Source organism: Sylvia atricapilla, chromosome 3 (assembly GCF_009819655.1).
Source record: "Sylvia atricapilla isolate bSylAtr1 chromosome 3, bSylAtr1.pri, whole genome shotgun sequence".
NCBI lineage: Eukaryota > Metazoa > Chordata > Aves > Passeriformes > Sylviidae > Sylvia > Sylvia atricapilla.
In genome coordinates, this window is record NC_089142.1 from 97,753,020 (window position 1) to 97,779,849 (window position 26,830).

A 26,830-nucleotide genomic window follows, 5' to 3' on the forward strand; every position below is an offset into this window, starting at 1 on the left:
GCTGTAGACCGTGTGGATCCCTTATGGATATGCCTGGAAAAGGCCTCCCAAGCCTCAGAAACGATTAATAATGAAATCAACTAATAACAAATCTGCAATGTGAAGAGAAAACTAGCCAGCATTTTGTTATGGGGAGAAAATGAGCAAACCAGCAGGGGACATGCTGATCGCGTCTGATTCATGCCGTCTCTATAATCTCAGCTAAAGTTTTAACAGCCCAGGAAGATGAATTACCCACTCTAACCAACACAGGGATCAGCATGGGGTTTATTAGAAGCAGGCTAACATTTAACAATGTCAGAAATGTATTTATTATTAAGCAGTAGACTCCACAGTCTAAATGGAAAACCATCACTCCTCCTTAGACACCAAACAAGGTATGTTCATAAGGCCAAATGGCCAATACATTGTATTGCCTGAACACAAATACACAGTCTGCTTTACTGGACCTCAGGGCTTTTGATGTTTAGCTACAGACTAATAAACCAACGTGTTTGAAGCTACTGGAGGACAAAGTTGTACACCATATGCTAATTTTGACTCTCAAAATTCCCTGGTGACTTCATTCCAGTGAAGAAAGAAGTGAAGGAAACCAGAGAAAGAATTCTGGGTTCAGTACAAAAGGATGGGTTAAAAGTGGATGCTTATGGACCAGGGTACAAAATCCTCTGGAAACAACTCTGCTTTCTAATATGCACTGTGTACTTTCAGCTCAGAGATTGCTCAGTCCTTCCCTTTTCCTGCAGCCCAGTGCCTGTGTCCATAAGAAGATCAATCAGTAAAATGTTTGGTAATACACAGCGAACATTTTGGTTTTATTTATCGCCACATTAAGATACCCAGTATGGAAGCATAAATAATACAGTTCAAGTAAACTACCATTTAATGTAGCAATATTTCAAGCTGGATTTGTGGGAAAGGCTTGAGGCTGGCCATGTTTTTAGTCCAACTTTGCAAATCCAGTTTATTTCTGGACCAACAGATGTACCGTGTTCTTAACCTGTAGCATGGCCAAGGCACTTACATTTTGAGTCCTGCTCTTACTGCACAGTCAAACAGCAATCACAGCAACCACCTTCTGGTCTAAATGTGGGAAAGAGTTCCTGGGCACAGCCATCTGAGTGATGTGACTGTCTGTGACTGTGGGCTGCCACAACTGGCATTGAGCATCACCAGAAAGATCTTTTCTTTGCAGTTTATGAGGCCTTATCAGCCATGTTTTTTAACATGTCCTCCTAAAAGCCCTGTTGGGAGGTACCTTGAAATATGACAAAGTGGGTTTTCAAAATTCAGAAGCCAGACTGCAGAATGAACTGAGAACTGAGGGATGGAGCAAATACAACAGATTAATTTTTTGCACCTGTTTTTATCAGCTGTCTGGGAATACCTGATTTCTGAGGTTTAAGCAATATTACAGAAATTTCTTAACATTTCATGTCACTTTAAATTATTCAATGTCTCAGATTAAGGATTTGTGAACATACTAGACTAGAAATGCAGGATGTGGATTATGCAGAGTAAATGCTGATCTTTAAACCTGCTCTTCATCAAAAGTTGCTTCGTAAAAAGAAAAATGAACCGGTTGACTTTTCTGTTCCTTGTAATTGTCTTGCACTTGGAAAGGGAAATAACAAATGTCAATTTGAATGTTATTTGCAACTGAAGCCAGTCTTTGCATCTTGGTCTGTGAGATACCTTTTGGCCTGGGGCATGGATCTGGAAGGTGTTGCTGTAACAAGACTTTTTCAGTTCTCTTCATCTTCAGTGTTCAATTTGTCCATTCAAATTTAAAGTCCTTTTGTATTTCATTGCCATTCCCATCAGCTGCTTCTACTGCTGTCACTGTTCCCTGAATTCCCCATAACCATTATCCCTGATCAAGTCATAAAAGCAGATATGATACCATCTCCACAGGAATGATTTTCATCTAGGTGTGATGAATACCTCTTGCACTGCAATAGCTCGGCTTCGAGCCATGCATAATTTTTGCATTAATTATGTCATTACTGTTTAATTGCTGCAATTAGCAGCATCACTTTCTCTGAGCCATCTCTGTCATCATATGGCCTCCACACTATAGCAGGATCCCACCTGTTGGGGCACCCTGTGCTGATGTATGGGGTGCCCATATGAAATCAAGAAGCTGCGCTCACCTGAGCACAGGAAAGGGAGTGTCTGAGCTTTTACCTCTTCTTTGTGAAGTCACCTAAACCCCTGCAAGGTGACCTGCAAAATGGTGCCTCTCTGAAATGTCTCTTTTTTATGTCCTTTTTCTTTAGCTTCAGATGGCTACACCAAGTACAGGAAATACGGAATAAGGTCTCAACCTGAATTCCAAGCTTCCTAAACTCAATTTATATGCCATCAAGACAATAAATGCCACCTGGAGGTGATAGGCACGCTGCTTTGGAAATGAAGACCGGGCTGGGACTTGTCAGGCAGACTGATGAAGCTGTGACCACACTTTTCAAAAGCACTGTAGCTGGTCACCTCATGCAGAAGGGGATTCAGTTCATAGCTATTAGAATGATGTTTCTGCAGGATCTGAGTGCTTCCTACCGTCTGGTGAAAATGTGAAATGGTGGGCTAATGACAGGAGTGTCACCTGGGAGTGCTTTAGGAACCTTCCCCCACCTGGCCCCTGCTGCATGTGCAGTGGGAGGCTCTGTGCGGAGCCAGGTGTGGTTCGTAAGTCCTCAGGGAACCCTGTTAGGAGGAACCAGGTGAAACATCTCACAGGCAGGCGTGTGACCCTCTGTTTTCATCTGACAGCAGGGCTGGCCACAGCACAAATTGTTACAACTCCAGGCTGCATCTTTGCCGTTTTGGCTTTTTAAGGTAAGATTTTCAACATTGCGTCTTGTCAGTCTTCTGCACTAAATTAAAATCCATTTGAGATAATGTCAGAGGGGTGGCAGTGCAGCAGGTTATTTGTTAATCCTGCAGCTGTAACACCTGCAAGAAGCTGCCAGGGCTAGGGTACAGGTATGATATGAGACAAGTACCAAAGTCTGCGTTTCCATTCTGCAGAAGGGGAAAGGGCTTGTTTCCCAGAAGTAATCACTCTTCCAAGTAACCTGACCAACCCTCGAGAGACGATACAAATTAAAACGGCGTTTTCTTATTCAGAAGCAAGATTAGCTCTTTAAGGAGAATCCTTGCTTTGTACCGTGGTTGTCGGGGCTCGGGAGGCTCCTGGCTGTGTGACTCTCAGGTCTCCCATTCCGATTCCCATTCAGAGTTAAACTGCTCATGGCACCATCAGCCATCGTTACCACACAGTATTCATCAAGCAGCAACCCCTGGCATCTATTTAGCAGCAGGAGATTCTTATCCAGGAGAAGTGTTCTTCTACCTTAAGGCATTCTTCTGCCTTAAACAAGGGTCAGCCATCCTGCCAAATGCATAAAACTCACTTTATTTTGAGTAAACACTGATTTTGAGTAAAACAGAGAGAAATATAACTCGTTGAATTGCTTTTAATTCTTAATAATTTTAATTCTTAGTGTGATGAGAAAGCTTTTTTTGTGTGCTTCTGGAGCTTTTTGGAGCCTTTTTTTTTTTTTTTTTCCAGTGGCAATGCCCCTGCTGGGATTCTTATGATTGTTGCATTCATTTGAGCTTGCTTACACAGACAAAACTCACTCAAGCAAAATCACTGCTGATCACTCTGCAAGTGGGAATGATGATGAGGTGACAGTTATATGGGCTCAGTTTCATGGACATAAACCATCTTCATTGGCTGGAAAAGCTGCCTTGGGAGGAGTTCAACCTTCTCGTGTTTGTTTCAAGCGCTTAGGAAGAAAGGCAGCAATTACAGAACGTGGCTTTAGGTCACTTTAAGTCACCCAGTGATGAACATTTATGCCACGTATTACCAGCTTTATAAACTGCACTGTTCTGTGCCACTGGTTACCCACTGTATAGGTAATTGTAAAACAAACTCCATATTCCAATTGACACCCTTTCTAATTACATCTCACCTTCATTAGGCTATTAAAGTGATAAATGCCAGCAATTACGTTGAACTCCAGTGAAAACCCTCTGTCTTTGGCTTGCCCTGACTGTGGTGTGAGTGATTTGCCCAGGAGCCCGGCAGAATTTTATCAGTGGAGCGAAGCTCTGAACAAAACAACCCCAAAGAAGGAAAAAAACTTGTATTTTTTTTTTCCTGAAAAACAGCTCAGCTGATTAGAGAGTATCTGACACCCAAGTCCATGCCCAGCATCGAACAGCCATGAGCAGCAGCTCCTTCTCATTTTAATTAGATCTCTGCAGGAGGAGGAGGAGTGAGTGGACCTGCCTTGTGCTTCAACGTGGCAGAAGGCGTTCTCATTCAGCACCGGTGGCTGTTCTGTGGTTTCCTTTGCACATTTTGGCCCTCCCGTGTTCTTGCACAGATCTCCCTCACATGAAGGGACAGGATTCCTGGGACAGGCATGGATGGACATCTTTGCTCTGTGTATGTGTAGGATTTAAATGTGCATGGTCACCTGTGTTCTAGCTCAGGTGTGGTCTCTCCTGCATAAGCCAGACGTGGGTGGGAAGACAAAAAGCTGCTTTTGTCACAAGGATGGGACAAGCCCTGGATGGTGGGGAAGCCATAAGGAGGATTCCAAGGTGTTGAGGTACCCTCTAGCCCCTTCTAGAGAGCCAGGGAAAAGAGCTGATGATATTTGGGGTTTGGGTTTCTCCCTGATGAGTGATTTGGGGGAGCGGAGGAGACAGGGAAGGGAATGGGCATTTTTGCTCCAGTGCCTGCAGCATCTCTGCCCAGCCTGATGTAGGGAAGGGGTGGAGGGGACACCCAAATGGGAGCCTCTCTGTGGGGTCAAGAAGTGGGACAGAGTGGGATCACCCTGCAAGTCTGCCCGGTTTCCATCTTGTAGCAAATTTAATTTTAAATCCTCACTTACAATGCTTTTGTTACAGCCACACATGTATTTCAGTGGAGACAGCAGCCAGCCACTGCAGGAGCAGATGTTTCTTTTCCTGAGGGGTTGAGCCAACCACAGGGATGGAGTGACAGAGATTTGTATTTATTTTTTAATAAATATGGTAACTTCTGCAGACTTTTTCCTGAGGGTTCCTGCAGGGCAACTGCTAATATTGCCAAGAGCATACCCTGAGCTGGACACAGGCTTGCCCAACTCCTCAGGAATGATTTCTTGGGGGACAAACAACTGGGGCTTCTTATGAGTAACATATTTGCCAGAGAAGGACAGCCAAAGTCACCTCCTCTTATCATTTCTGATCTTTGTATGGACAGATTGAGGGCTTCTCAAATGCAGTCACTGTCTGAAATTATTTGCTGAATGCAGCCATTAGTCATTTCTGATTTATGAATTTTTCAGTCTGTGAGCACCTCAAAGTGAGGTAGTTGAGAGTCAAGATCCTGGCTGTGCTGATGGTGTTGATTAGCTGGTCTGAATGCATTCAGGTACTTATGTGTTTCTATTTTGTGCCTAAAATGTGTATGACCTTAGAATGTTTTGTACTACTAAAAATAATAAGCCATTAAAATCCTTAGTAGTTGGCCTATGCCTTCAGAATATTATCCAGAGCTGGGAAGGAGCAGCCTGTGGGCTGCTTATTGACAAATGATAGCAGTGAACTTTCCCCCAGCTTCTTTTGGCAGGATGGCTTTTTGATGTGTACATTTCCTTGCCATATCTGAGTATCTTGCAGAAAAACCCCTGAGTAAAGCTATCAGCATCTGTTTTATTATTTCTTCCATTAGACCAGAAAAGGACACAGGTGAAAGGGGATGATTTGTTTGGGTGTGAATGCCTTCTCTCATAAGGACTGCTCCTAGCAAAGCTTTCTGCATTTCATTAGCTACTGGCTGGACATTGCACTGATCTGTCGATGTGAAAATTTTGTCAATTTTCGCCCAAATGGTAGAAATTCCATCCGTTTTCTGCGACTTGTGCTCCACAGTGTGAAATCTGTTTTCTGTGACTGTTTCTTGCCACTGAAATATTTTCTTAGAATACTACTTTAGAATATATAATTGCCGGTAAAATTATTTAGAGTGCCTTTGTAGAAAAGTAACATGAAGTTAGCAGGAACCTGGAAGAAAAAAAGAAAAAAAAAAGAAAAAGAAAAAAAAAAAAAGAAAACAAGCCTTTTAAAAAAAGGAAAGATAATTTCTCAGAAAAACAACAGAGCTATTATAGGCCTCTTCCCCTGAGGAGGCCTGGATGTACACAGCCCTCCTGAGCTGCCTGCCATTCTGAAGGGCACTCTGACTGCCACCACCCAGTCATCTCCTGGGGATGAATTCTCTGGGTCACTGGGGGAAGAGAGAGAAAAAAAACACTGGGAGATGGCTGGTTATGTGCAAGGGTGAAGTTCATACCTGGTGGGACTTCCTGTGAAACCAAAGGTACTGGTGTGTGTGGCCCTGCCCTCCTCTTGCCCAGGGCTGGTTGAGGGTGTTTGTGGGTGCTCTACTCAATCAAGAATAAACAGATGAGTGTGTGTCCAATCTCCAGCACCTCCCTCAGACAATGACAGCAGCAGGAGTCAACAGGAGTGTTCCTGTGTTTTGGTGACACCCAGCTTGCTGCCCCTGAGGAGCCCAACCCCAGGTAATAGTCAGCAGGTAGAGTCAGTGGACCTGGTCATTGCAAATATTTACTTTTCAAGCACTTTTGGCACAAATTTCAATAAATGGCCTTGCAGAAATGTAGGTGTGACGTAGCATCTTGTGCTGAAACTATCAACATAGGTGCAGATGAAAGGAAACAGGGAACTGTTCAGGCACGTGGGCTTTTCTTCAGGTCTGACAGTAACCCCAAAGGTTGCATTTGCTGGCTGGCAAAGCAGCACTATTATTTATTTACCAGATGGCAGTTTGCAGATCCCCTCAGCCTGGATCAGACACCTTCTTTAGGGCAGAAAAGAAACTTGTGGTGTGGGCACATGGCTCTTGGCCTCAGGGGCAGACTCAGGTCATTGGCATCTCCTGTGGTATTTAGCAGCAGGGATCAAACCTCAGTGTCTGTGCCTTGTTCCTGATGTGGCCATTGACCCCAGGCAGGACCAGGGTGCTGCTCTGTGTCTCAAGATAAGCTCCAGGCTACGCTGAAATTATTGGATTATTCTGTCAAAGTCAGTGGCCTTTGGGTTAGATCCTGGAGCCAGCGGGCACTTGGGCATGGTTTTATTCAGAAATCCAGGCCTTCAACTAATCCCTGGCTAGAGAAACAAGATTTTTCAGGTGTGTTTCTTAGATGGACTCTTGAATTATAAATAGGAATTTATTTTCCAGCTAAATGGTTTCTGATTTCGCTTTAGATTGTCTCTCTGTGAATGTTTCACCAGAAAAATTTTTGCTCTTCCTGCTCCCTGTTGATTGAGAGGAGAGGGTCTAAGCTGCCTCTAAACTGCCACCTGAGGTAGGGCCAAAAAGGTGAAGGTGTGTACTTAAAAGGAGGAGGAGTTAAAAAAGTGACTGTATCTACACTGGAGCTCTGTGGTCTGTGTTGCTGACCAGATAACATATGTAGAACCAAGGCATAGAAATCTTCGTAACACATTATTTTTATTATAATCACTTGGCTTTTCCACACCTCATAACCGTGCTCATTAACAAAATACCTAAAAATTTATGAAGTCTGTTAGAAACCAAAAAAAAAAAAAATTAAAGATTAACTATTCTGAAACTTCCTTATGTTTTTATGCACCCAACAGTTAAAACATAGTAAAATGATTTTAATCATTCCTCATCCTGACATGGAATTATTGTTTGTTCTTACTGTTTGGATTACAGAGGTCTTTGAAGGTCCAGTCAAAGGATCAAAGTCTTACTGTCTGAGGCACTGTACACACATAATAAATCTGTGGCCCCAAAGAAGCTGCAGGATGGGCTATTTTTCAGTTTTGTTTCCCAGCAAAGCAGTGATTTCTTTTCCCACTCTCTTTCTCTGACAGTCCAGTTATTAAGTGCAAAACCCATCTTTGTGATTTCCTCCAGAGATGCTGCAATGCTCTCTGTAGCCCATAGTTAATAGGACCATCCCCAGTGCTTTGGCAGGAGGATATAAAGGGAGTGGAGAAGAGGAAGGTAATTCTTTGTTCCAGGAATCCGATCCATCACAGCCCGTGGTATTTCCTGCTCAATACCATTCTCTGTCACTCACTGGGGCTTATATTGGGTCAAACACATTAGAGTTTGATTCTCCAGCTAATGGCTACCGAGGCCTGGTCTCAGCACGCTGCAACAAGCACAGTAATTGAAATTCAGACTGCAGGAGAGAAAAGGCTTAGTCTTCATTTTAGCACATCACCCACTTGCTTATACAGAGTTTTCTCCTGGATGCAGTAAACAAGGGGCTTGACTCAGTATTGCCCCGAAGTCTTATCCCATATTAGTAAAAAAATATGACTGTACATAGAGATCCCAGCACTGATTGTTTTTAGGTTCAAAGTGTCTCATCTTTTTGCTCTGGAGAACAAACTTTTGATGGTTTACTGTGGCAGAGTCAAGGTCCCTGATTAGTTCCTGGGAATTACTAGATTTGTGTTGTCTTTTCCATTAGTGAGTCAGGAGAGCTGCTTCATTCAGCTCTGCTCTACTCTCACTCCCTTTCTGCATCTCCCCAAGGCTCACCAGCATCAGAGTGGCTGAAGGAAATCAGATGTCTGTGAGAGGGACAAGACTTTTATCACAGGTGGGCTGAAGGCGGGGTGTGACTGTTTCTCATTCAGCTCTTGCTCTGTCTTAAACCCTCTCTTATATTAGTGTTGATATAGTGAGATTAGTGATCTGGTCTGGGATTTTCTAATAAGTCCACCAAATTTAAAATTAACAAGTTCTGTTTCAGAAAAAGTTAAAATTCAAAATCCACCAGGAATCGAGGCACTATCATGTTGTTTGCCAGTCCATCTTTACTCTCCTGAGTGCTCCCCAGCATGGTGTTGTGCCAGTCCTTCTCACCTCAATGGGAAGCAATAATTTCCAAGTCTGTCTCACCCTAGGGCTGGTCTTGCTGAGCCTTGTCCTCTCCTCGTGTCCCTCTTCCCTTTCAGGCATTACCTTGCATTTTACACTTTTTTACTGGATGGAATAATTTTTACAGAAGTCATCCTCTGTAAATTACCTGAGACTCTGCCCTTCTTTTTACAGTCTTGTGTATTTCTATCCTGTGACTGTTACTCATAGCCTCCTGTGTTTGACCATGGAATTAGAGAGTTTAGTTCTTCTCTTCCTCCTCCCCCCAGAAGAAGGAAGCATTTAGAAATGTGGTGCAGTTTGGCTGGGCAGGTTAAAAGCAGTGTCTGATGTGCTTCCTTAATACATTGTAGAATATAGATAATCAGTGAAGAACATTAGTTAAAATGTCAATGAAAAGTGACAGAAGCATTCACTAGGGACCATATGCTGTTCTCTGCACTGGCATCTCACTCTGAGCCCCAGCTAAACGCCTTATCTAGCTATTTAAGGTATGTAATTAATACCTCAGATAGAGTACCAATCCTCATTTTCTCATGTACTGATAGAGCAGAGCAAAGAGAGCAGCCCTGTTATCAAAGCACAGCGTGCAGCTCTGAGAGGAGTCCTTCATCCTGACAAAAGAGCTCAGGGCTGGAGCTGCTCTGAGGCAGGAAAAGGGAGCCTGCTGCCAGCACAGTGTGGGGACAAGAGGTCACAGTGCAGGGTCAGCCTGGGAAAGGTTGTGGCAGCTGCCATGCCTGTGCTCCACAGGCCTGTGGCAACCAGGTGGAAAAGGAGAGCAGACCACAAAGCCTCTCCTTCCAAGGGAGCTGCAGTGATGTGCTGCTCTGTTAGTCCTGGCAGGTCACAGCTGGCCCCCCACAGCTCTTGGGGATGCAGAATTTGGGGAGGGCAGCTTTCTCCATCAGGGATTTGTATGTTTGAACTTTGGACCCAGGCTGAGTCCTGGTGCTGTGATGCTCAGGATGATTGCCCCCGGGAGGGCACACTGGACTCTGTGCCTCAGGCTTTCCCCTTTTGCTCTACAACTTCACCACTTGATCTTTGCTTCTCTTTCAGTTCGGATGGGATTCAGCCTTTCACGTGTCCTAGAGCACCCACCAGAGCCATTCTGCAAAGGAATGAATACTCTCTCCTTCCAAGTCTGTGCAGTTAGTAAAAGTTCATCCTGGCAAACCCCTAAACTCTTCTCTTCTTGTTGCTTTTTTCCCCTTCCTCTCTTTGACAGAGGGCTTCAGCAGTACAACTGTCTCAATTACTGGAGAAGACCACTTCTGTCTGGAGCTTTTCTCCATGGATTTGCCACCCTTCCTATGCCTTTCAAATCAGAGGTCATATTCTCCTTTGGTTTTGGGCTGAATAAATATAGTCTCCAGCCTAAGCTGAACAGCCTTCTTTATGGGCAGGGTTTTGCTTTTTACTTGTGTCAGTCAGATGAGCAAGCTCAGATGCATCTGGGAACAAAGTCATCAGGATGAGAAAACTCGAGCTGGTGATGTTTTAGGTTCTTTGAGGTTTTATACTCTCCAACCCTGTGAAGTTGGCAAGTGCTAATGCTGTTACATATCTGTGATAAGACTCTTTTTTGGCCAAAATAATTCTTAGAGACGAGATGGGTCTCCGGTGAGTGGGGTACAAAGTGTGGACTGCTTTTTTTCAGAGGAAAAACACCTGGTTTAGGTACCCTGCGTATTCCAGGGAAACACAGCATGATCCTGGGAGTCTTGCATTGTGCTCCCTGGGGCTCCCTGGGGCTGCTGGCCTGGCCAGAAGGCAGAAAAGATCTGTACCACTCTTACCTAACACGGTAACTGAGGTGAACACAATTTTTTTCAGACCTTACCATCCAGTCTGTAGGGATCTCACCATCCTCTTTCAAAACAGCCTTTCCTTTTAAACTGCTAGGTACCTTGTGGGTGTGTATGCTTGGGTACTACTGCTTCAGGAGAGGTCACCTCTATTGGACTAAGGGAAGGTGAAGCCAGAGTCATCAAAACCATATAATTTCTGGTTTTTCTAATCTTTTAGATGCAGGGATTTGGTAATGGAGTTAGTCAGAGAGAATAATTGAATTTCTCCTTCTATGCCATTATTTGTGTTTGGTGGAACCAGTAAGTTCAAACAGAGGCCAACACTGTCAGCATACAGCACAGTGACTGTGTGGGGGAGAAGCTCCACCAGCACTTCTTGGAGGACAAGGGCAGCATGTCATGTCTGTGACTTCCAGCCAACTCATGGTTTTATTTCCCCTGTGACAGTATTAGGGTTTGCCATAATTTAGCTTCAGATCCCTCTGCACTGATGTGGATATCAACCCCATTTTCAGGTTTTGGGTATGTGCTGAAGGACATGAAATCCCAGAGAAACTGTCTGGCTTGTCTGAAGTTGCAGCCCTTAATTTCTCCAGGTGTTAGATGTCTTGTGGGAGCGAGGAGGAGAGGTGGGCAGCAAGGAGGAAAGGTGGAATGCCAGCACCTCACAAATGGCAAGGTGTCAAGGAAGAGGAGCTGTGCTGTGCAATGCCAGCAATCAGCAAAGACTGGGGCGAGGACTGGGAACCTCAGATGTTTTCAGTAAGCTGTCAGAATGATCTGCAGGCCAAGGATTCTCCTTCAGAGGATGGCAGGGATGTTTCTGGAAAACAAACAAATGTGAGATTGTCGCAATCTGTTCATGCCAAGACAAAAACAAAACAAAAAAGCGTGAAATAATTTTTCTCATACCCACAGGGCTTGAAGGAGGCTGGAGGCAAAAATGCCAAATAAGGGCTAACATGCTGATGAAAACAAGAGCTTCATTTTGCTGTGCCTTCCACAAAGGGCTGTCTCTGGGACCCAAAAGCTGCTTATGAAGAGGTAGATGAGGGACACCAAGGAGACAGGAATAAAAGTGCTCCTTCACTTACATTTCCAAACAGTTGCTAGCAAGTTTTGGTAAAGCACAACAGCAGTGCTGTGACCAGATGTAAGTCCGTGTCCCTTGCAAGAGCAATGTCGTGATGGCTCTGTTTAAAAAATGTTTTGATGTTACTCCTGATGATGGGATGGGCTTATTCTCAAGGAGAGTTTCACTGCTGGCTGCTGAGGGGCCAAACTTTTGTAGAGGTTTTGTAGAGATTCAGTATTCAAAGTGCCCTCATATTCTGTTCCTCATTCAAATGAGAAACAGAGTCCAAAGTTTCCTGGGAAATCACATTCTTAAAAATAATGTCAGACCAAATGCAGAGAGCTATTGCAATAACGCTTGAAATCTTTTTTACATTGCAATGTTGAAGCTTCTGGATAATGCAGAGATGAGCCTGAAGTGATAGGGTTTTCATAAGCAAAAATTGCAACTATTGCAAAATCAGAATGGAGCCCAACGGCATTATTGAAATGTTTGTGTCTTTCTCATGGTGGAAATTCATTGTTAGTGTCCCTCATATTTGACAGAATTGCATTTTTCTGAAGGAAAAATATTCCACTGGGAAATTCTAGTGCTAATATGGGTGCCAGTATCAGGCTGCCTATTTTTTTTTATTTTTATTTTTATTCTCAAAGAATTCCCACTGTGGTTCTGAAGTCGGTGGATATTTCTTCTGAAAATAGGGCTCTGGAGAGAGATATTTTTCCAACCAAATCCCCCCTCCCCCAAGTGGCAGTAGGATCTAGCTCTGTGGATTCATTATGTACTGTTAAGCAGCTGCCACATTTCACTCCGGCAACAGTTGTACTTCATTTATGAGCAAAATGATTCATATGTGAATATGGCAAAAGTGCTGCAGCTCCCGGTGAATTTGCACTGAGGAGCAGCTCGTGGGTGAGGATTGGGTAAAAACAGATGCTGAAGTAGGACTTTGTTACTTGCCTGATAGTTTTTACAGTCATAAAAGTTTATGTTTTAGAAGGGCAAGTCCTGCCAGAAATAGGAGTGCATAAACACAGAGCAAAGGAGCTTGTTTATGACTTATATTAATCATAGCTCCCTGCATCTTGAGTATGAGAAGCAAATAAATGGTAACACTTGACCTATATACAAAATTATGAATGAGGAAATGAAATGGATTGATAGTATTCTTACATTAGTCCCATAATGCAAAAACAGTGGGATGCCCAATCACCGCAGCAAATGTGACAATGATTGAAGGATGATTCCTTGTTTACACAAAACCTATTTTTGTTCACTACCCTGGAAAATTTCCCAGCCTGTTTCTTTTATTTACCATGGTGTAAATTAGGAACCTTTCTGCTAAAAAGAGTGTGATCTTCACAGGGGTAAGAGCAGCAGAAGTAAGAAATTAAGGCATATGTCTGAAATGTTGCAAAAAATAACAGTCTTAATACTTCAGTGCAGAAGCTCTGTGGGTGGAGTGAGGAGAGTTCCCTTTCTTTAGGCCAAGGCTTCCATTAGTACTTGGGCAAAGTTATGCAGTTCCTCCCCAGGCAGCCTTGGAAGATGATGCAAAACTCTCTGCTTCAGACCTGCTGCTGGCTACTGTGCTGGTTTTAACTGGCTTAGAGTGAATTTTCTTTGTGGTGGCTGGTACGGGGCTGTAGTTTGGATTTGTGCTGAGACCAGTGTCGGTAAGAGAGAGATGTTTTTGTTATTGTTTATCAGTGCTTGCACACAGCCAAGGCCTTTCCTGCAGCTCACCCCACCCAGCAGTGGACAGGCTGGGGGTGCACAAGGAGCTGGGAGGGGACAGGGCCAGGACAGCTGAGCCCCACTGACCAAAGGGCCATTCCACACCACAGGGGATTGTGTTCAGCATGTAAAGCTGGGGCAACAAGGAGAAAGGGGGGACTTTTGGGGTTACTGATTGCCCCAGTAACTGCTGTGTGTGATGGAGCCTTGCTTTCCAGGAGATGGCTGAACACCTGCCTGCCCATGGGAAACAGGGAATTCATTCCTGGTTTTGCCTTCCTTGTGCACGGGGCTTTTATTCTACATTTTGAGGTGTCTTGTCGGCAGCCCATGAGTTTTTTCACTTTTACTCTTCCAGTTCTCTTCCTAATCTGGTGGTGGGGGAGTGAGTGAACTGAACTAGCAGCTGCTGTTAGACCACAACATCCATCCAGAACAACAGTCTACCCTCAGGAAAGCCAGGCAAAGAGGAGATATATGTGTTTAGTTTTAAATCTATTTTAAAAGAGCCCCTGTGTTGTGCAATATTTTTGTGTGTATTTTTATCCCAGGGTAGAGAGGAATAACAAATTATAAATTTAGTGAATTTTTGGAATTCACTAAATTCCAAAAATCTGTGATGCCAAAAATCTGTGGTGCCAGCTGAGACCTCACAAGCCGTGTTGGCTTCACAGAAAACCTGGGTTCAACATCACTTGTTGGTATTTGCCCTCTGGTGCCAGCACCCAGGGAAAGAGGAAGCTGCTGGTCCTAAGTAAAGGGGCTGTCTTTTATTTGGGCTTTACCAGCCCAGGTGATGACTTACAGCGCAGAAGCAGTTTTGATTTTTCAGTGATCCTTCAGCATCTTTTGTTCATGAGGACTGCACATCCAGCCTTAGAGACAGATTCATGGTCCCTGCTCTGAAAAGTAAACTTTAAGTCAGGGGAGTTGTTGGCAGTTGCCACAATCTCACAGAGTATCACTGGAAGAAAACACCCCTGGCTCTCCCAAAGCACAGCCCTGCACTTTTCACTCAAATCCTTCTGGGTTTTTTCCCTTTTTTCCTTTTACTTCTTTTTCTTTTTTGTTTTTTTTCTTGGAGGTTTCTACAGACACTTAGGATAGCAAATAATCCCAAGGCTCATTACTGCACATAAATCCCCCAGCCTTCTGGGTTTCCTTGGAGCCACGGCGAAAATGGACACATCAATACAGCCTTCTGCAGAAAAGCTGACAATCTCAAAATGGGCTCACGCTGCAATAACCGAAATCTCCTGCCAGGTTGGTGATGGGGCTTTCTAATCAACTTTGCAATGAATATTTCTTAAATCATGTTAATCCAGCATTTAAGCAGAGATATCAGTTCCAGACAATGAATCACCATACCTGGAGGGGGATATACCTGCCGTTTCCCCAGAGAGGAGGCGATTATCAGCGCGCGTGCTGTCAGATGAGCCGGCAGCTATGGCATTTATCACCTCACAGCTCCTTTGCTGCAATGAAGGAAATCTTTGCTCCCTGCTTCTGGTGCAATCAGCTTTTATTTATGTAGTGGTTATGGAAAGCAGCTCTTAAAGGAAAACTGCACCTGCTTTGCCCTCTGAGGCAGATTTTGCTCTAATTTACATGGATGCATTTCCTATTAGAGTTTGCTAAATGTTGGGATCTCATGAGGAAATGAAAGCCCTTAAATATGAACAGGCAGAGTGCAGTACCCAGCTTTCAGGCCCACAGAACTATACTAAACACTTATGAAGAAGATGAACTCTCTTTTTCATGAGCAATTTTATGTTCCCATCTCCCATAGCTCCTAGGAGCCAGCTGCTGTGCGAAGTGTTAACATCCCAGTTCAGAGACTGCAGACCAAACAGAAAGTCTTGTTCTGGGGAAATTCCTGAGCCCAGGTGATTGTAGGGTTACTTTGGATAAGTAAAAACTATGGATTGGTAAGATTTCTCTTAATCCCCAAGGTAAGCTTCATGACCATTCAATGCAGAGTAACTTTTCTTTTCATGAACAGGCTGTGGTAACTTGAAAAAGAGAGGGTAATTTCTTGGGTCTTTGAGTCTCACTACAGCTCAAAGCAGGTTGACTTCTGAGTTAGGTGGTGCTGCTTCTATCCTTGTCCACATGAATATCTCCAAGGATGAAGATGCTCCAGGCTCTCTGGGCTGAGCCACTCTGAAGATCTTTTTTGTCTCCAGCCATGTGGAATTTTCCTTGCTGCTCCTTGTGCCTGTTGCCTCTGCCCATCTACTCTGCACCTTCAAGAACAGCCTGTCTCCACATGCTCTGGAACATTTTGGGCAGTGGGAAAGTCTCCCTCCTGGATGAGCAGACAAACTCTCTTGCTCTCTTCTCCCATGTTGTGTGCTCCAGCCCTCTGACCATCCTGGTGGGTTTCTGCTGGACTTGCTGCACTTTCTGTGCCCCTCTTACACTGGGCAGCCCCAAACTGGGTACAGCACTACAGATACAATCTCAAAAGTACTGTGCAAAGGGGGAGGGTCCCCTGCCTTGATCCACTGTGCTGCAACTTGTACAGCCCAGGGTGCTGTTGGTTTGCTTTATTGCACGGTGGTATTGTTGCCTCTTGTTCAGGTGGCTGTACACTAGAACTTTTATTCAAAAACATGTTTGCTGGCTGTAGGAATACACTTGGGATTGCTGCCAGGGAATGTGTCCCTGAAAACATGCTGCCCACATTCCCTTGAATTTTGGGCCTCTTTAGGCTATCTCAGTTTGGACTCCCAAAAATAAATGTTTCCATGTTTTTGCTAGATACTCTTTAATTATTTGTCTTTGGGCTTTAGGATAATGGAGGTCAGTCCCCTCCTAAATAAAAGGATAAGTTCTACTTCCTCAGGCAGTCCTGGAGGAAATGATCTGCCCAAGTGAACTGATGTGGAATTTAAGTAAGAGCCCAGCATAAATGCTAACAGGCATTGGCCTAAAAATATCTGCTGCTTTTACTGCTGCAGAAAGAATGACACGCACCTCTGATAACTTGTCTTGTGGTAAGTTCTGCCAGGCTGTGCCTGGATCCAGAACGATTACTGCATTTCCTGGTGGTTTGAGGAGGAGGAAAACAGATGGGAGGTGCAAATAAACCTGTTTTCCTCTAAGAATGACTACAGCTGAAGCCACAGTTGGCCACAGGATGCTGTCCTCAAACGTAGGTCGATCGACAGTCCATTGTGCGTGGCTAATAGAAGTGTGTGTGTGTGCATATCTATATCTATATTTGTATGTATCTTCATGGTGTGATATCTGTATGAAACTATTATACCCAAGCCAGATTGGTTGTTGAACTTCAACTTGGTTACGTTTACTCAAGGCGTGGCAAAAGCCTCCCTATAAAGGAGAGCAGGGGCAGTGCCAGCCCGTGTGTCTGTGTCGGGGTTGGCTGGAGTCACGCTGGAGGCACTGCAGGTAAAAAAACCATCCCTTTGTTGTTCTATTCAGCACAAGATGAAGCAGGTGAAATACAAGTAATAGGGCTGGAAAAGCACCACAGACACATTGAGAGGGATTTGCCTTGGAGAGACAGAATAAATTAGAGTCCCTATCCTTAATGTTACCTGGAGGGAAAGAAAAGATGAATTTGCCATCCTAGAAAGAGCCTCCTTTGTAAAACGGTAAGTTGTCAGAAGTAATTGGATCAAGTGGGAGTAGAGATTCTGAGATGAGGAGGATGCTATAGTTACTGTAGGCTGCTGTTAAATGAGCTAGAAAAAAGGTATCTGGAACTGTCCTGTGCTGTGTATGCAAAACGAGAAGAAAATTGACTTAATAAATAGCCAGAAGGGAGTACTTCACAGGCTGTTTGGAGCAGAAGGTCGTGCAAGATGCCACTGGGAAAGTAATCTCCTGGAGGGTTGCCAGAGTGTCTGGCTTTGGTTTTGATTTTCTGTGGTACTCAAGGCTTTTGCACATGGTGTGTACAAGGAGCTGCTGTCCATCTGGGGTTTGGGACGCCCACGTTCTGCTCCCTGCACTGGCTCCTCAGCTGGCTGCTGTCTCTGCAGGAGGCTGCTGACTCTCTCACTTATTTTTTCCTCTCAATGCTAGGAGAGATAATAAACTCACACTTTCCTTCATTATAATATAATTCTGGAACTGAGTCCCTGAAATTTTTACAATGCTTCAAGTACGTGAATGACAGGATCCTAGAGGAAAGAGTAATGGTGTTACTGTAGCATGTATTGAATATTATGGGGAGATGAAATGTAGCTTGATAGTTTGGAGTGTTTGAGAGTAAACACGGGAAAAAGGGCTGCTGGCTTTTTGGCTTTTCTGGTACTCTTCGTGGTGTTTGAGAAAATTAATTGCTCTTTCTAAAGTACAGAAACTCAGCGAAGACAACATATAATGGAAATGTTCTGAGAAAATCAGTGGAGAGGAGAAGGTTCAGCTATGAAGTACACATGGTTTCTAATTGCCTATTTCTACTTTCTACTCCATGAAAAATACCAAAGCCATTGAAGGAAGTAATGTCTGCACTGTGGCATAAATCTTTGTGTGAAGTGTAATTAGCTGTCAGTAGCATTTGCCGCCATTGAGTACCTGATTACAGTCGTGGCTTGACATCTCTCCTGAATGAGAGCTGGGGAGAGAGAGGACACACCTTCACTGCTGCCTTTTAAGCTGTTCAGTGCTGGGAATGGTGCTGCTTGGGGTCCCCCCATGGATTTCTGCAGGAGTCGCCAACCTGTTTGCCCTGCTATGCTTGGAGACTCCTCTTTCCTTCCCGTCCTTTCAACTGCATCACTTGATCTCTTTTTATCCTTCTCTCTGTGGCTTTTCCTCTGCTTACCTTCTCTCTCTCTCCTTCCTTGCTGTTTGTCCCTTTCTCAGGGACAGACAACACGGATGTCCCTCTGCCAAGAAGGAAGAGGAACCAAAAATGGGTGTGATTCCCTTCTCCATTTCAGATAAGTAAGTGTGTTGAAGGAGATCCCAGGACTAAGTAATGTATGTTTAACCCCCCAAAAATGTTTACCCCCTTCTGAATAATAATTTCTTTCCTAAGTTGAGTGGCAGTCTCTTTGTTTTTCTTTAGTTTGACAACATGTCTGAACTAGCTTTTGTGAGTGTTTGAAATCCCTCCCTCTCTCCTTGCATCTTGTGGCAGGGAGCAGTCCAAGGACAACATCTCTGATATCCATTCCATTATAACTCTGTCCCTTGAATCCCTTTCTGACTCTCGAGGTCAGTAACAGAAAGGAAGCAAGCAGGCAGTATTCAGCTTTAACAACTTTTGTGATGTTGCTGATGGAGCTGTGAGAGCCACGTGGGAGAGCTGTGGCCAGGATTCAGGATGCTGCTCCAAAAGAGCGAGGTGGAGCAGCCGGGGCACTGCTGGCTGGGGCCTGACCCCACTGACCCCATGGACTGACTGCAGAGGGGCAGGGGTGGGTATAGAACTCATGTGTCTGTGCTGATGAAGATATTCCTGCAAGGGAGTAGTAGTTAAGTGTGTTATTTTCCTCAGTCTGGCTGCTAATTTAATCCCGATATGTTAAACAACGTAATTAAACACACACACACACATGCTAAAAACTCTTGTTCTCTGTCAGAAGAGAGGGAACGAGTGTCAGACCCAGCCTTCAAGCTCTGTTAATTTTAATTTGAGTTTTGGAATTAGTAATCAGTTTTGCTGGAACACTGTTTCAAGAAATAGATCTTAGCATGCACGGAGCCTGGGCACAGTTTCAAATGAGTATTTGTTAAGAAGCCATTCCCTTGTCGTGTTATGGTACATTACATGAGATTTATTTCCATTGTATTAAAAAATGCAAACCCAAGGGGAATGCTCTCTCTTCTTGTTGGCTGAGGGTGGTTTCGGATTTTTATGTGGGGCTTTTAATTAAAACAATGAGATGCAAAACCACTTATTTGTTTAGGCTGTTGTTACCATGCCAGGAGGCTAAGTGACTTAAAACACCAAGAAAGGTGATGAGACTAAGTAAAAAGGGTGTAGGGAGGGAAGTGGGGGGGCTCACACCTGAGGGTATCACACCTTCATTTTGGCTGAGCTGTGTTTTTTGACATGTTTGTATTTTGACAATACAAACCTGAGGCTTTGCTCTTACTGGAACCATCTGCTCTATTTGTGCGGCACCAGGGACATCTCAGATCTACAGATAAGTTTGTTTGGTAGAAAAGTGTCCCTTGGTCTACAAAAATAAAACAAGTGAAAAAATCAAACAGGCAACAAAACCAACCAGCCAAAAGAGCTATGGCATCCGGTTGTTGGAAAGTGAAACTAAGTGACTTCAGGCTAGAAATTAGCAGAGCAAAGTTAATTAACTGGAGGTGAGGCTTGCCCAGGGCATTTGGTGGATTTTCCAGTGCTAATTTATGAGAAGGTACATCTTAAGTGGAAGCCAGGAACTCGGGGTAGGAATCCCTGGGTCAAGTGTGGTGGCATCCATAAAGCAAGATGCCAGAGGAGAATCACGAGAATTCTGAGGATTCTGCCTTTAAAGGTCTGCTGATAAGGGCCTTCTCTTTTCATAAAAGAAGAGGCAAAAGGGGAAATATAGCTCAGGATAGTTAATATTTTGATTTTGTGAGGGCAAATGGGAATGAAGGATGAAAACTGGTGTGGACCCTGAGTCATGTTTTTGTACAGCAATGTGTAATTTTGTGTGACAACAGGAGCTGAAGGAACCAGGAGGTAAAGCAAGCTGCACAACCTTCCTGCTACTTCTCTGAACCCTGAAACCACAACAGAACCTTTCAGCTGAAGGGAAATCCCCAGGAGGTGGTGCCCAGGTGTGTGTCTCTCTGTACATCCATTTAGCTCTCGGGAGCACACTTCAAAACTTGTGCTCTGGTTGGACAGAACAAATTGCTTTCTTTAAGCTCCAGTGCCACTAGCCCCTCTAAATGTGCAGGTTTCCCTCTTTCTTGTGCCCTCACCCACTCCTGTCCTAAAAGCTCTCTCATCCCACAGTCCAGTGTCTCCACCGAAAATGAACTACCTCCCTTTGGAATAAAAGTAGATCTTTGACAGCAGGAATCGTGCTGTGCTTTTTGATGCCCGTAAAGGGACTTAGCCCTCAACAGGAGATTTTGGCTCCTGCATCCATCCCTAGCCGTGCCAGCAGGTGTATTAGCAGGTCTGTTCAGTCCAGGGTTTCACTGCACATGTGAAATGTTCATTTTCCTAATGAAAGTGCCCGTTTCTGTTAGACACATTAGCAGAGAGGGGTTCAACCATGCTTCACACTGGACTACCTGTAGATGCCGTGCAGTGACTGCCCAGTTTAAGCAGCAACTTGAAATCCTGTGCCCTGGGCACAGCTGTGATACCTGACCAGAAGAGTCCTGAGTACCTGTGGGCATCACCCTCCTCACACACACACACTCCCCTGCATCTGCAGCTCCTGTTGCATCCCCTGTGCTCGCTTACATTGCAGCTGTACCTCAGTGCTCACACAGCAGCTCAGTAACAGCTTTGCTCTGTCCTCAGGGAAGACTCCAAATTGAATTTGTAGCACTGACAGCACTGGTTTAAGATAAACCAGTTGGGATTTGATGACCGCTCTTTCCCCATGCGTTTCCAGCTAATAAGGATTTTGTCACTGTGGCTGCCCTCAGTTCTGCAAGCTGCTGCTCCACAGTTGTCCTGGTGGGAGGGGAGGTGTTGTCCCACACACTCCTGATGCACCACATTGAATTGGGAAACTAATGGCAGTCCCTGTGTTCCCTCACAGGAGAGGGGCGTGATGCTCGCCCCCAGCTCCGCTCCGATGCCAGAGCAGGGCTGGCAAACCGCAGGAGCAATGGGAAGTCTGCAGAACCTGAAGAGATTTAACAACCAGGACTTCAGAGAGCTGCGAGCCTTGTGCCTGAGCCAAGGGCTGCTCTTTGAGGATGCCACCTTCCCTGCTCACATCAGCTCCATCGGCCCCACTCTGCTCCCGGAGGAGAAGCTCCGGCAAATACAGTGGAAGAGGCCAACGGTGAGTTCCACCAGCTGGGATGTTCTGTAGCGCTGCTGCTGAATGGGAGCACTGATGGCCAGTGCCTGAAGGCCTGCACTCTGGTCTGGGAGGTCTGTGTTGAGCAGGAAAGTAGACCTCAAGGGGAGAAAGGGGATGTGTGGAGGGAACATGACCTCTGCAACATTAATGATTTCACTAGGTACATTTTTGTGGGAAGTTTGCTTCCACCCGTGAACCTGACTAGAACTACTGCTCCCGCTTTGATCTGCTTCTAGAGGATTTTGTGCAAACCTGAAAAGTTGTAAAATTCTGTTGAAGATCTCTGATTTCTGTAATCCAAGCGACTGACTCAGCAATGCCTATTTTAAAGTAATTGGGACAAGGCAGGAGATGAAGTACGTTTGTGTGCTGACTCCCAGTTGCAATTTAATAGGCAGTTATCGTCTGGCATATGGAAGTTTAGAATGGGAGGTGGAATCACATGCTCAGCTCTTTTATCCTAGGACCAAATTTAGAAACCTTCCTGTGGTCCAACTGCTCTGTACAGCACTGCTGTGCACCATTTGCTTCTGGTGCAGCTCCTGGATGAGCCACGTGCTGCTCTTTTTCTGGGTTTTGCTGAGCACACTGCTAATTCCTGGGGCCTTTGGCTTTCCTGGGCTGGGACAAACCAGCTCATATCCCTGGAGGCAATGCCTCAGGCTGTAGACACAGTGACTATAAGGCTGTAAAGAGACAACACAAAACAACAGGAAAAGATTTAGTGGGATGGCAGATGCATTAGGGCAGTGAGGATGTGCTGGAGCTTGGCAGCGTGGTGGCCCTGGCACAGCAGCAGCAGAGGATGCATCCAGCGTGGATGTTGAAACTTATGGATCCCAGAAAGGAAGCAGAGTAGCGAGGACAGGCTGCAGAGCTGCTAAATGTGGATACCCACACAGAAAGGCAGGAAACACAGCACATGGATTGGTAGGTGTGAAGGTGCTGGGTGCAGAAATTTGGGTGTCCTCTGTGAAGGTGCCTTGAAGAGATCATTCTCTTCTACAGAGCTGCTCCTACCACAGGCCGAATGTCTGGGCTTCTCCTTAGGCAGTTTTCCTTCAAAGTCTGTGTCTGGCAAGAGTGCAGCTGGTGCTGTGTTTTTTACACCAGCACCCTGCTTATGGGTTCACAGCAGGTGGGAATATTCTCTCTTGAAAGTTGGTTGAAAATCCAGAGGAGAGGAGTTAGGTGCCTCTGTTTCAGTATGAGAGAGAAAAAATAGGATAACTAACCATTAGCCTCACAAAAGACAAACACATATATTAAAAAGGACTCTCCAGGGGCATTTTAAAGATGAATAAACTGGAATAAAATGTTATGATACAGTTCTCTTAAGTACTAACACCCTGGTGCTTTTGCAGCAGAGAAGTATAGGACTTCAAAAGCATACACAATGACTTAGAAACCCAAATACCACTGATTTTGAGGCGCTGTGCTGTGGGATGAGCATCTATCCTGCTCTAATATCCTGAGAGTTATTTCATGTGCAAAGGGACTGATGTACCTTGCCAAAAGCAGAATCTGCTGCTGCTAGTGCTTGAAGTTTGTCAGGTGAGGCAGGTATTGGAGAATTCCCTTCTATTTTACTGAATCCATGAATACTAAGGCTGTGAATAAAAGTTTTTGTGCAATTGGTTTGAAAAATTTGCATGTGTGTTCTCCATCCCACCACTCCACTTCTGAAGAATTTTTTTACAGCTGCCAACACTTTTCCAGAGTGTTTCTTTTCAGGAAGGAGCAGGATCAAAATCTTTGGCCTTGCCAGAGCTCTCCTTCAAATAATTAAACCATATGCTCATGGCCCAAGGTCCATGATGTGAATATTGAAAAGCCTTTTGTTCTTTTATAGAGGCTAAAGCAGCATCACCAGCTGCTGTTCTATGACAAAGGACAAAAGTTGAGACTGCTGACTCAGCTGGGTCATCTGGAACACAAACTCAGGATTCCAGTGCTGAAGAAGGCCCCCTTCCCTTTTTTTTTCCCCTCAGTTTGATCAAAATTTTCACCTGTAGATGCCTCCCAACCATGCAGGCTTCACTTTGCCAGTCAAGATGCAAGATAAAGGGCAGTAGCATCAATGGCTTGAGAAAGCCAAGCAGAAATTCTCGAACATCACCACAACAGCCATGCTGGTTCATGGTGACATCAAAGTTTGACCTCACTTTCCTGACAGAATGAAGCAGAGGAAGAGGAAGTTGCTGAATTGCAGTGTTTTATTTTCATTTATAGAGCTGCAGATGTTTTGAGTGAAGGGTCAGGAAGCAAATAAAGCTGTATTTGCATTTCTTAAGTCCTGAAAGGCCAATGTTGTGTCCAGCTGCCTCTGGGAGTTGGTCCCCTGGCAGGAAGAGGGAGGTGTCAGAAGTGGTGGTGCCCCAAATCTGAAGTTTTTCAACTGGGCACCTTTCACCCATGCAGAAATATTTGTACAATCTTTGTTGTTAGGCCATTGCAGTGCTAACTCTAAGGGTATGTGATCTCAGGTGTTTAAGCTACCTAAACAACTCAGCCAAGAGATACCTATAATTTCCCCAAGAGAGACTGTTTCCTACCTGAATACATCTTCCAGAGACTCAGTGCAGTTGTATCCTGCTTACAAATCATGGCCAATTTAACCTGTATCAGTATTTTTCTCAGCCTCCACCATTAGCTCCCTCTGACATTAAAATAAATTTGTCTGGAATTGTACCTGTGACTGGCATCTTGGCCCTAATAATCTCTTAGCCTCCATTTACTGTCATGGAGTATCTGGTTATTTAAGTCATAGATAGCAATTATAACTGCTGTCTTTATTCCAAATCCAACTGAGCAGTTGAGCAACATGCTGCTTCTATTTTACCTTGTACATTGTCAAGAGAATTGCCAATTATGCTCAGAGTTTGGAGTCTTCATATCTGGGGGTAATGTATAAAGTAGAGAGAAAACAGCTTGATTTCAGACAGTAACAATCAGCAGTGACAGTCAGAAACAATTTTTTTAACTTGTAAGCTGATCTTGTTTAATAGGCATGTGCCTGAAAAGGAGGAAAGGTGGATCAGGAGCACCAAGACAACATTTGAAATGTCACTTTTCCCAGCTCTGCAGTAGTTACAGTTTCCTATCAGATGGGGACTGCATCAGGCTGTGTTTGCATCCCCAGGCCCTGATTTTATGCCCATTGGAATGTGCAATCTGTAACAGAGATTTTGTGTGTGGTACTTCAAGCATTTCTAGGGGTCAGGCTGGAGGTACCAAATACAGCAGGACCTCACTATTAACTATTCCTTTGGCTCACCAACAGTTTTGAGAAATGGCAAAGAAGTTCTATTTTAGACTGAACAAAGAATTTTCTATAGCTAGGCTTTTCTCAAGATCAATAAAAGGGAAATTCTCCGTGAAGAATTATGTCAGATTTTGAAAACTGAGATACTCCTTTTAAAGTGTTCAGAACAATTCTTTTTCATTGTTTGCTGCTTTTCCTTCACACAAGCTATTGACTGGAACTGAGGAAGCCATTAAATGATTAACTGTTGTGGAATATGCATTTTTATTCAATTAATGCTCAGGCCTGAAGATTCCTCTCTGTTCTGATCATAGTGCATAGCATAATACTGTGCAGATGCAAAAAGAAATTGAAGGAAGATGGTCCGGACGATGTGAATTGCGGTGGAATGCTTTACTTCTGCTAACAGTGGTTATATTTTCAGATATGATATGTGTGTGGGGGGAGAGAGATTACCACCTGTGCAGCCTTGGCCCTGCCCCAGGGATAGCACTGTGCTCAGTGTGGTGCCCATTGTAAATGTGAGGGGCAGTGTGTGATCTTCAGTGCTTATGCTTTAAAAGAAGGCTAAAATAGGCACAGGGTGAAGCTGCTGAAGGCTTTTCTGAAGGGTCTTCAAGGTTACCGGCTATTGCTCCTGCCCTGCTCACCCTTGGTCTCTTGAGGAGCCTAAAGCTCCCCTGTGGAATGAGGGGAGGCTGAGCAGGAGCTGGCATAAGAAGATCTGTCCTCTGATTAGCACAGACAGTTATGTGTGGGAGGCAGCTGGAAGAAAAGCTGCAAGGTGGCCAGTGGAAGTCTGAGGATTCACATGGGAGGAATCCCTGAGTGGGTCTAAGATGACTTGTAGGGATGTGCATGGTAAAAGGACTGTCTGAAAGAGCCAACATGGGCTTTGTGTTATCAGTCTGTTCAGAGCGTCAGGGCAGGGACTCCTTGGGTGTTGTTTCAGGTGTCTGGGGTCAGGTGATGAGAAAGGTAGTGTCCAAAAGAATTCCTTGGATGGAAGGTGCAGAAAGAGGCAATGTGAACTCAGGCAAGGGATACACCTTGCTCTTACAGCAGAGCCCTGTGCTACTGCACTCAGCGCCTAAAAAACATTGGGGAAAATTATACTGATTGAGCCAATGCTTGTTAGCTGGGAGAAGTGTTCCAGCATTTGAATCACTCTCTTTGTAAAAGGGCTTGCTCATGTTTTTAATTCCCTTCCTCTGTTCCTTCCTAAAGAAAACATAACCACCAGGAGCAGAGTATCTATAGTTATCCTGCACAGCTTTTGGTGATTTTTTGTTCCTTGGACTGTTACTTATTTCCCAGAAATTTCCAAGAATTGGTGTCTGCATTAAGGAATTTTGAATCCAGCAACTGACTTTAAAAAATGGACCCTTTAAAAAAATAATTTTGAAGTTAGCATCTCTCTAGACAGATAAGCTGAGCTGGATTTCCTACTGCATTAGCCTTGACCTGTCTGTAGCTTGAGGGGACTAAAAACCAGATTTCATTCAGGCAAGAATTTAGACAACAATTTGAAGTTAACCCAAAAACTTGTCTCTAATAGAAGAGGGGGAAAATAAAGAAAAACCTATCAAAACAAAAAAGAGGAAAAAGAAATGCAGGCTGCCACATGAGCTGCTTTAATGAGGAAAGTTATGGGAAATGTGAGGGATAGTGGTGTCCTGCAGGTCTGTCACTTTGGGGCCAGTCCCTGGCATGAGCCAAAGCTGCTTGCCAGCTGTTCGTGGTGGAGTTCACAGCTTCAGTCTTTCCCAGGGGCCAGGCAGCTCTTGGATCCTGTTCAGAGTTTCTCCGTGATGAAAATCAAAATCAATTTGCCTTGTTCCTTCCGAGTGTGCGGGAGCAATCAGTGTAATAGAACAGCAGCAGCATCCCCCCATTGTCTCAGCCCTTGTCTACTCAGCTGATTGCACCTGACCTCGGCTGCAGTTCATCCCTGTGGGCCAGGGAAGCTGCAGTGCATCACCAGCTATTACATCTGTCCTTCTG

The 26,830-nt window shown here is 44.5% G+C and overlaps 1 protein-coding gene across 1 annotated transcript in view; it reads left to right on the plus strand.

Moving 5' to 3' along the window:
* The first annotated feature begins 21,303 nt into the window (after window positions 1–21,303).
* CAPN13 (calpain 13) overlaps window positions 21,304–26,830 on the plus strand; it is a 42,655-nt gene continuing 37,128 nt past the window's right edge. Inside the window, 1 exon segment of the mRNA XM_066314379.1 lies at window positions 21,304–21,540. Within this exon segment, the coding sequence (XP_066170476.1) occupies window positions 21,304–21,540 (237 nt within the window).